This window comes from Solanum pennellii, chromosome 10, assembly GCF_001406875.1.
Source record: "Solanum pennellii chromosome 10, SPENNV200".
Lineage (NCBI taxonomy): Eukaryota > Viridiplantae > Streptophyta > Magnoliopsida > Solanales > Solanaceae > Solanum > Solanum pennellii.
Window position 1 is genome coordinate 80,744,330 of NC_028646.1, and position 10,523 is coordinate 80,754,852.

The following is a 10,523-nucleotide window of genomic DNA, read 5'->3' on the forward strand; positions in this document are numbered from 1 at the left end:
CCATAAAGCCTAAAAATGTGTGTGATGAAATTAAAATGGTCTTGTTAAAAAAAAAAAAAAAAACCACTCAAATCCATCTTTATAATTTGTCTGTCGGTAACAAATTAACTGAACCAGGTAACCGTCCATTTCTTGACCAAAAAACACATTTGAACAAAAAATAATCAAATCAAGTTAGTCAAGACAAGAAAGTGACTTAAAAAAGACGAATATATTCGACATAATTTCATAAGTCGATAATGTTTGGAGAGAGTTTTATGTAGGTAATTTTATTTCTATATATGTACCTTGTGAAGGTAGCTAGAGAGGTTATTTTTGTTATTTTCTATTCAGATTAACAAATCAAAAATATAAAAGATGAATAGAAAAGAAAAGAACTATCTGAGTTCACAAAATCTACTGTGTATTTTTACGAAATTTAATCTCTCAAGTATCCGCGGTTGTAGATTAATTTCTCCAAAGATAAAACGAATTGATCATTTAAAGAAGTAGCGTACTTCATACTTTGATAATTTATCGAACTAAAAAATACAGCAACAAGATCACACACAGACACGATCGATCGATTTTATTTTATAAGAAATATATGCAAAAAAGGGGGAAAATTCATGCATAAAATGAGAAAAAATCTCTCTATTTATAGCCAAAAAATGATAAAGGTCAAAACTCTTGGAAAAGAAAAAAAGCATTTCAGAAAGGTCACAACCCTTTTAAAAAAACATAACCTTTTAAACGTTTACAAGCCTTTAGAAAAAACATAACCCTTTTAATCATTCGACAAAATCACAACTCTTCATTTTCTATTCATATCTATAAATCCGATCACGTAGGTTGGGCATTGATAAGCTCCAATTATGATACTTATTTTGTTAGACTAAATATCTTTTTATTATTAAAAATATAATATAGCATAAATATTAAACTATTGATCCTACTTATTCGATATTAGAAAACATACTTAAGTTAAAGGTCTAAAAAAAAACTTTGAGAATCTTCCATTTTTATCCTACGTGAAATTAAAGACCATCATTAATTAGTTGTCTATTCTATTTTAGAAATGATTAATGTCACAACTTAAAAGTCTTTTGTTAAAAATGATTCAAACACTTGAGAAGCCAAAGACTCCATAACAATTAACATAATAATTATTAGGTAATGAATTACTCTAAATTATAGGCTTTTTTTTCTTTAATTAGAATCTTCTAGGGTCAAATCTGTACATTTTTAATTTTTTAAAAACTTAAATAGCTATCTCCAGAAGTTATGGGGACAAGTTAATTCATAGTCCAGTCAACTTTTCTCTTCACCGCTAATAGGATTCAAATTTTTTACTAATCTTAATTATGAAATTGGATAAAGCATAAATATCAACAATCTAATCAATAAATTCAATGATTATATTAGCTCCACCCCTAAAGAAAAATAGTACTGTAGTAATCTCATCGTCCCTTTTTATTTATCTACTTTTCCTTTTAAAGTTATTTTTAATTATTTATTCATTTTAACATAATAAGAAATGATAATTTTTTTACCTATTATACCCTCAATTAAATGACTCATTACTTTGAAAAATATAGAATTTTTCATCACTTCATAATTAATAGGAAAATGATAAATTCACTACGTCAATAATTATTTTCTTAATAAATGTGTCAATTTGAAAGTTGACAAGTAAAAAAAAACGGAGAAAGTATGTTTTATCAAAGTTAATAACAATACAGAAAGTAAGTGTTTCACATTACTCCCTCCATCCTGTATTGTTTGTCATTGTTTATATTTTTAGAGTCAAACTATAAAACCTTTGATTAACATTTTAAAATGTATTTTTTCATCATATGAATATGCAAAAAGTTGCAATTTATAATACTTTTCATATAGTTTTATAATATTTTTTTTTAATTTAAAATATCAAATTAATATAATTTAATTTAATTTTAAAAATCAATCAACTTAACTTTTAAAAAACGTAACATAACAAATAATATCAAACGAAGAAAATTACGTTTTTGTATGTATGTATACACTTTCAGTTTCTTCAAGACAAAGGAAGAAAAAGGTACTACTATTTTGACAATCCACCTATTTTCTTGAAAAACATGTTGATCTCTTTGCTTCAACACTGAGGCATTGCGTGGATGAAAAGGAATTTTCCATGTCTAGTCCATATTCTACTACTAGTAATTATTTTCTTCGTCCACAACTGTTTAATAATGATATTAAAAATAATTATTTAAGATTAATTGTTAAGAAATAATTAGTTAATTTTTTCAAATTTATCCTTAATAATAGTGTAATTCAATTGAAAAAGTTACGTAGACTTTTGACATTATTAGTATAGTAAAATTATATTAGTCAAATTACACCTTATATTAAATTTTTCCTTGAGAGGTCTGCATAATCTTAACATGATAAACAATTGTGGACGGAGACAAGACTATTTTTTGACGGTTAGGTAACACAATATTCTGTATTTTAGAATAGATATCGCTTCTAAGACTAGCTCCTACTCCTCCTCCTTTAGGATAAGATCCACCTTAATCCTTTTCACATAACACTCTCGATCGTCCAGAAAGGCTTGAATAATGGGCCGGAAACGATGATCCGGGCTATGGACTCGTAGTCATAGTCCATCATGATATGGAGGAAAATTAGAGATTAGCTAAGGGCAACCTATGAATTCTATGTTCTAGGTAACTTATAGATTAAAATTTTAAAAATAAAATTTTGAGATCACAAATTTAATTAGACGATAGCTAGATATTTGGACTTGAGCCATTACACACTTTTTGATTATTGAAATATACTTTCTCTTGATTTGACACACTTATCGAAAATAATAAATAAATTAGTCATTTTATTATATCACCCCAAATTATTAAGTTATCTAAATATTGAGAAATGAATATATATAATACTTAATAATAAGGATAAATAGGTATAAAACAATAAATTATTTCTTGTTTCCAACTGAACAAATAAATATAAACATATGTTTTTAATATAATAAATAAATAAAAGTGAAGTTAATTGAGCATATGTTATAGCTAGTAGCACATGCTCATTGTAAAAATTATGTATATTAATCTTAGCCAGTATTTTGAATCCTTCCATATGAATTGTGACAACAAAAAAAAAACAACAAAAAAAAAACTATCTTTTTGGGGATAAAAATTTATTCACGCCAAATGTTTCATAAAGCCACTAGGTGCATGATATATTTTTTATTGACAAAACATTTTTACATTTGATCCGATGTTTACATTAAATCGAATAGATACGTGATATGATATGTGTTTGTACATAGGCCTGCAACACTTAATATGTATCATATTTTCCGTTAAGTGGTGTTAGATTTATCCTAATTATCTTGTTAACATAGTTGGGCTTACTGTCAACTGTCGTGCTAGCTTTATCAGCGTTGGGCCGAATGAAGGCCCATTCTAATGGGACTAGCATTCTTACTATGGATTGTATATTGGAAAAATTACATAAATTAATACATTTTAAAAAATAATTACTGATTTTTGCGATACTTTTTGTTTATTACCATTTATAGCAATATTGTGATAAATCTGTAATATGTATTAAAATTGTATTATAAATGAATTAAAAGCGATCAAGTGAGAAAAAAATATTGTTGCTATAAATGGTAAATATTTTATTATTATAGCACATTTATGTAAGTTTCCCTTGTATATTTATTGTGTATATATATATAGAGAGAGAAAAATGCACAATTGAGATAATTAATCGATAAAATATATGACTCTGCAAAAATTAACGATTTGAAAAACTATTTTTTTTCTTTTCTTCACTTTCATGCGTTTTAAAGAGGATGTATTCACGTATTTTTCTTGTCATTATCTTGTGATAAAGACTATGAAATAACAAAATTTAAGAAAATGCTTAGGACTACAAATAGCTTAAGTACGTGTTTGTTGAATAAAAATGGGAAATTTATAAGGCGATTTATTATTAATGCATATTTTTCATCTAAATAGTCTGTGATGCATTGAAAGCATAAAAATATTGTAAGCACAAAAACTCATGTATTCTATCTTTTGTCCTTATAAAAATAACTCATAAACCATAGTCTTTCATTGTTAATTCTCAACAACCAATTGATTTGATAATTCAATATCATTCATTAAGAGAAAACTGCGTGTATAAGAAATAAATACTAGTTAATTAGTTAATAAAATTATAATTTGCCTTAGTAACAATTTGCGACCTATTATTAACTATAATTACACATCTCACCTTTTAATTTTGTATAATTCGCACGTTTGTATAATTTAAAATTTGAATAATATAATTTGTATAATTTTTGTATAATTTAGAATTTGTATAACTCTTTGCACTTCTGATATTGTAATTGTATAATTCGTTATTTCGAGCTTATACAAAAATAACTAAATTATACAAATGTACCCCCGGAGTATAGAAGTTCGCGAGTTATACAAAAGGAGCAGCTTAAACTGTAGCTACAACCAGTAAATATGCAAATCATAAGTATGGATCATAATTAAGTTTATTATAGTGACTATTTGCAAAGGTTCCCTTTTCATTAAATTTACAAACTAAAGATTTATCTTCTTCACGAGATTAAATCTCAAATTGTTGCGAAGTAGAAAAATCAATAAGATTATATTTTGGCTGATAATGCTTTTGGGAGCGCCCACCGCGAACGAATTTTATAGTGCGGACTTTAACACCAGGTGATAAACCATAAAAAAAAAAAAGAATTATGTGAAGATTTTGCAATAAAGGAAACTTATAACACCAAATGTATACAATAAACAATAGTTAGGGGTTTTAAAATCAACCTTCTTAGGTCTCCACCATGGCTAATCCTAAAACCCCCAATCCATAAACCCTAGAATTACTTCTATTCCACCAGCTCCTTCCTTGTTACTCTAAAGTTTATCAATTTTTCCCTGCAAGATCTCAACTTTTATTCAATTTTCAATGGAATCGAAACTTGAATCAGCCAAGAAAGAGGTAAGCTCTTCGACAGAATACAGTAGCAATTTTTTCTTATTCTTTTTTAGTTGGTTATACAGTTTCCTTGAGCTGAAGGTCTAACGAACAGCCTCTCTACCTCTAAGCTAGGGGAAAGGTCTGTGTATACTCTACGAGTGTGTATGTTGTTGTTAGGTAATAAAGTGCCAATTTTTTTTCTTTTAGTTATATGGTAGATTGGTAATATAGTACATTTTTATCTCTTTCGAGCCGAGAGTCTATCGAAGTTGCACTGTATATGTTGTTGTTGGATGGTAGATTGTCAAAAAGCAAAAATCGTTTAATATGGTTTGCTTACTTATATGAAAGGAACAGTAGTCTGTAGAATTGGCAATTATTATAGGCCTTAAGCCATCTATATTTTGGAGATGGTTTTGCGTTTAGTTTTTCTAAAATGAGATGGTAAGTAGGGCTTTCTAAGTGTGCAAATTCAAAATGTATGCCTAACAGATTGGATTGTAACACTTATGTTCAGAAGAAATGATGTTGTGCCTTTTTATTTTTAATGTTATAAAAGGTTCTTGCTGAAATTGTAAAGTTGGCTCAAAAGCGGGAGATGAAGGGAAGTAAAGGAGGGTGGAAAGATTTTTTGAGATCCTACGACAAGAAGCTTGGGGTTAGCTTGAGTGACCCATCCAAGAGGTCCATTGATGTGCTGCTGGCATTTTTAAAGACGTTTAGTGAAGATGATTTAAAGGTGGTTATAGATGGACTTCTAGATGTCGTTTGTTTAAATAGCTTAAAAAAAGCATTCCATTAATGTGAATGCTAAAATGGTCCTTTCTTGTCCAGATTTTTGATAAGGTGTTTCAATGTCATTCAAACCGTGACGCTGTTGAGAAGCTCCAGAAAAGTTCCCCGGACAGCGAATGCCCTGAACAGGTGAACAATATATTTTGGCTTTTGGGTGTTATTAATCATAACTGCAACATTAGGGCAGTTTTTCTTTAGATAGTTGGGAAATCTACTTAAGTGAATTGAAGATAGTTAATTGACCTCCAATTAACTGTTAGGTATAACTTTTTCTGGTATTATTTAACTGGAGACTTTCATTAACTTGTTAATAATACAGTTTATCTTACTGTCTCTTGAGTTCGAAAAATAATTTTCAAATAGAGATCTCCAATGGGTTGATCTAGTAGTTGAGATGTGGGAGTAAGCAACAGACCGGAGATTTCAGGTGTGAATACCAGCTACAACGCCTTGGTTGGTGTAGCAACTTGCTCAGTGGTTTATAGTCAAGATGCGCAAACTAGCCCAAGCATCATTGATATCCAAAAAAAAACATATAAAACAAATGAAAGTGATGTTCAGATAAATTGTATAGCAAAAAAGTGGCGATCTTTCCTTATCGAAAAAGAAAGTTGCAATCTTTTCTTTTGGATCCCCAACCACTCTTTTTCCAGGATGTGATTAGTTGGTATATTCTTATGAAGCTTTATGATCACTGCATCAAACCACTTTGGTACTTAATAAATTGACATTGTGGCAGTGCAGAGACTCGTTCGCTTAACTTTTGAGCACCCTCAATATCCGATAGACTACTCATTTCCATCACACGAGGAGGTTCGTTACTACCTTTTGTTTTCTTTTCTTATTGTCTACTTTAGAAGTTCAATTTCTAGAAAAAGTCCTAAATGAAAAATGTTTTTTGTGACGGTTTATAGGAGGTATAGTGTCCCATGCTTCAGCTTATTTGCATTGAAATAGAGCATATTGTTTTTGAGATTTTTTTTCATGATTTCCTTCTATACTTGCTCAAGTTGATTCCCTGCAGGTAATGATAGGTGCATTTTAGTTTAGATTGTTTACTCAACTGGTGATGGTCATTTCTTGAATTAATTCTGTGGCACTGGAATTTGTGCTTTGTATAATTGGCTATTCTATTGTAAAACCAAACTTCTCTTACCCTAACTTACATCCATGGGAACAGGACTGGTTAGTCACCAAAAGGAGTAAAAAATCTAATTTCATTCAATCAAAGGACATGGTTGCAATCGATTGTGAAATGGTCCTTTGCCAAGATGGCACTGAAGCTTTAGTCAGAATCTGTGCTGTGGACCGTAATTTAGAGGTACTTTTGCGATTTATACCTTATGATATATAAAAAATGGCAACATGAGGCCTCTTTATCTCTGATGTAGTACGACTCTGTTTTTAATGTCACCATAAGTTTTTTTGAGGTACAACTCTGTTTTTAATGTCACTATGAGTTATTTTGAGGTTCTGAAATTGCAGGTTAAACTCAATGAATTTGTGAATCCCAACAAACCAGTTGTAGATTACAGAACTGACATTACTGGCATAACTGCTGGAGATTTAGAAGGAGTTTCTTGTTCATTGGCTGATGTACAGGTATAAAGTTGTCCACTTTAGGTTGTCCAGTAGCCATTAACAATTTATTTGTCTGAACTTTTGGGTGTTATGATCCAGACATCCCTGAAGAAGCTATTATCACATGGAACCATATTGGTTGGTCATAGTTTACACAATGATCTTCGTGGTAAGCTACATCTTCTATCATAAGTGTCGGTTTTAATTATTAACATTTAAATCTTTGGTGCATATCTAGTGGTAACTGGAAATAACATGATTTTATGATCATGTCTCTTTTTAGTACCCCAGGCTTTTATTTTATTTGTATTCCCTTTTCCCTTTTCCCTTTTCTCTCCCTGTTCTTAAGAGAATTACAACATGCATTTTTCTCTGTTATGTCATCTTTAACAGCTTTGAAGATGGATCATGCAAGAGTGATTGACACATCATATGTATTCAAATATCAGGGTCAAGCTTTTAGTAGAAGACCTTCTTTAAGCAACTTGTGTAAGGTAAGCCATTTTCAAAAACATTAGGTACATCTTTCCATGCTGCAATCTGTTCACTCTGTTGAATGGTCGTTCATACCAACCCGCCTTAAGATTCCAAGTTTCCAATTATATTTTGGAATTTCAAAGTGCAGGCATGGCTTCAAATGCTTGTATCTGAACACTCTAAAGAACTCTATTCTTTGTGTTGGTAAAAACAGGCGTGCTGCATTTTATCAACAAATTCTTTTGTTTGTTTCTGTCGCTGTTATCCTTTTTCCAACTATGATTACGTTACAACCGGAAGATTTTAAGTTTATAACAAGTTTTAAACTATTTATCACAAGCTCTGTTTGATCAATGCTATTGTTACTTACTATTGTTCCCAAATAGTCTGTGTTAGGGTTTGACCTTCGAAAGATAGGCTCTCCACATAATTGTCTAGATGATGCGATTACTGCAATGAAACTTGTTCTTTCCAAGCTTGAATGTGGAGGTGATAATATCATACCATTGGTTTGTGAGGAGGTAATGTCTAGATCCTTTTATTTTAAATTTCAGTTTCTTATTTGCTGATTGATAAGATGGTCGTCTACTCCAATAATTTAGGCGCAGGAGCCCGCGATGTCAAAGCTACTTGTCCACAGAATACCTGCGGCTGTTCATAGTCAAGAGTTGCACAAAGTTATTCCTGGCGACTTTACTGTGGAAGTTAAGGTTAGGAGAATCTTATGCTTTTCTCATCTCATATCAATGTTGAATGACATAAGAATCACATGCCTTAGTGAACCCGTGTCAAACTGGTATGACATGGGTATTCATGCTTTGTGCTAATTCTTCAAATACATCATTATTTGCAAGAAGCTACTCATGTACATTCAAATGTTAACAGTTACCCACACGTGATACGTGCTTGTAAACAAGTCCATTGACATGAATCATTGCCAACATTATTAAAAAGCCATAGCAACTACTTGATGCAAGTGAAAGACAATATTGTTAAAGGCTAAAACATGATAAAAACACTTGTTCCGACAGTTGAGACTGGAAATGCTAAGCGCAATGAAAGCATGGGACCACCAACAATTTAAGAATTAAGAGTCAGTATTGTTTTCTTTAGAAACAGTAACAGTAAGCAAGATTTTTGCATGTGAATGATGTTTGAGTAACAATCTGTACGGTTCTTCATCTTTTTCTAGTTTGAACTTTGCTCGATGATGCTTAGTTTTTCCATCTATGATCTGCTGGCAGGCTAATAAAAAGGGGCAAGCAGACAAGTATTCTGCCTTGATCAACTTCAAAACTCAGCACGAGGCGAATGAGGCATTCGATAAACTTGAAGGCAACCAAGAGAAGGTTGGTATACTGACAGGATTTGTTTGTACAAAGGCTTTTTCATTGTCCTATCAGAGAAACCAAGTGTGCACACGGCATATGTACTAATTTAACTGACATTATCATAACTTTTGTTTATCCGTCTTTGTTAGGATATTGGTGGACGACCACAGAAGCTCGTTTCGTTTCATCTTGATTCTGGTGTATTAGGGTCTTGTTATGTTCGTAAGATGGATGCCAATAATGATTCTAAAGATAAAGAGGTCACACCAAAGAAGAGGTCACTTGAAGCTGAAGAGGCCATTGTAGAGTCAAAGAAACCAAGGACAGAAGACCAATGTACAGAACTCAAGGAGGCTGCTGGTGCAGGTTGTAATCAGTGTGAAACTCATTCGATGGAGATTGAGAAACTAAAGAAAGATTTAGCCCACAGAGACGAAGAAATCTCCGCGTTGAACAAAATCATCGTTAACCTTGTGAGGAAACAAGGATTTTAACTCTTCGATAGATTTAGCCCCTGTTTTATTATTGATGTATTCATTTTCTTGTATCCTGTATTTGGTTGGAGATATTCTGCGGCGAAAGAATTTGACTATAATTAAGCATCCTATAATACTCTTTTCAATGTTTAAATTTATTGCCGCGAAACTGTTTTAAGAACATTCTAGCAAAAGCTAAGATGCCTTCCAGAAGATGTTTTGAAACTTCTCGAATATTGGAGTCTCAATCTGGAAAATTCAGCTTTCTACCTCAAATAGCCGAAAATCTAATCGGTAGTCTCATTGAATTTTACAAAATCGCTAGCTATCAAATATCTCAACAAACCGATCAAAGTTAACAATGGAAAATCTTTTCAATTGGTCCCAGCCAGCTCGCCGTCGCTATTCCTCGAGAGGAAAACCAGTACAATCGGTCCACGAGAAATCTGCCGGAATAAAGCCGGCAACGAAGGTTGTTCAGATACCGGTCCACTCCGTCGTTTCCGATCCAGATCGGACACAGAAACCTGATGAGGTGGCGCAGGCGGAGGCGCCTGATAGAAGATCTGCTTCCGCGTTAAGGATCCAAAAGGTATTTCGTGGTTATATGGTGAGGAAAAACGTGAAGAGAATTATGTCAATACGAAAAGAGGTGGATGAGATTGAACGGAAGCTTTTATGCGGCGAAACGGCGGAGTTGATTCGGAGAGACGCAAGGGAAAGGCTACGGGTGAATGAAACGTTAATGTCTCTGCTTTTCAAGCTGGACTCCATTCGTGGAATTGAAACTGGTGTTAGAGAGTGCAGAAAGGGTGTAATTAGAATCCGGATCACCCAAAAAATGGTGTGCTATAGCACACGAAAATCGTCGAAATGAGGTGTA

The 10,523-nt window shown here is 32.1% G+C and overlaps 2 protein-coding genes across 2 annotated transcripts in view; both read left to right on the forward strand.

The window, feature by feature from the left end:
- The first annotated feature begins 4,787 nt into the window (after positions 1-4,787).
- LOC107031835 (small RNA degrading nuclease 1-like) lies at positions 4,788-9,818 on the forward strand. Its single transcript, XM_015233321.2, has 12 exons — positions 4,788-5,001; positions 5,540-5,719; positions 5,815-5,904; positions 6,520-6,588; positions 6,956-7,096; positions 7,261-7,377; positions 7,456-7,525; positions 7,750-7,850; positions 8,220-8,354; positions 8,436-8,543; positions 9,078-9,182; positions 9,314-9,818. The coding sequence occupies exons 1-12, from the start codon at positions 4,969-4,971 to the stop codon at positions 9,656-9,658; spliced, it is 1,494 nt and encodes a 497-aa protein (XP_015088807.1). The 5' UTR covers positions 4,788-4,968; the 3' UTR covers positions 9,659-9,818.
- Positions 9,819-10,001: 183 nt separating this feature from the next.
- The window catches only part of LOC107001644 (BAG family molecular chaperone regulator 5, mitochondrial-like), an 11,287-nt gene continuing 10,765 nt past the window's right edge, over positions 10,002-10,523 (forward strand). The window contains exon 1 of the mRNA XM_015199615.1: positions 10,002-10,454. Within this exon, the coding sequence (XP_015055101.1) occupies positions 10,002-10,454 (453 nt within the window). The remainder of the gene's footprint in view (positions 10,455-10,523) is intronic.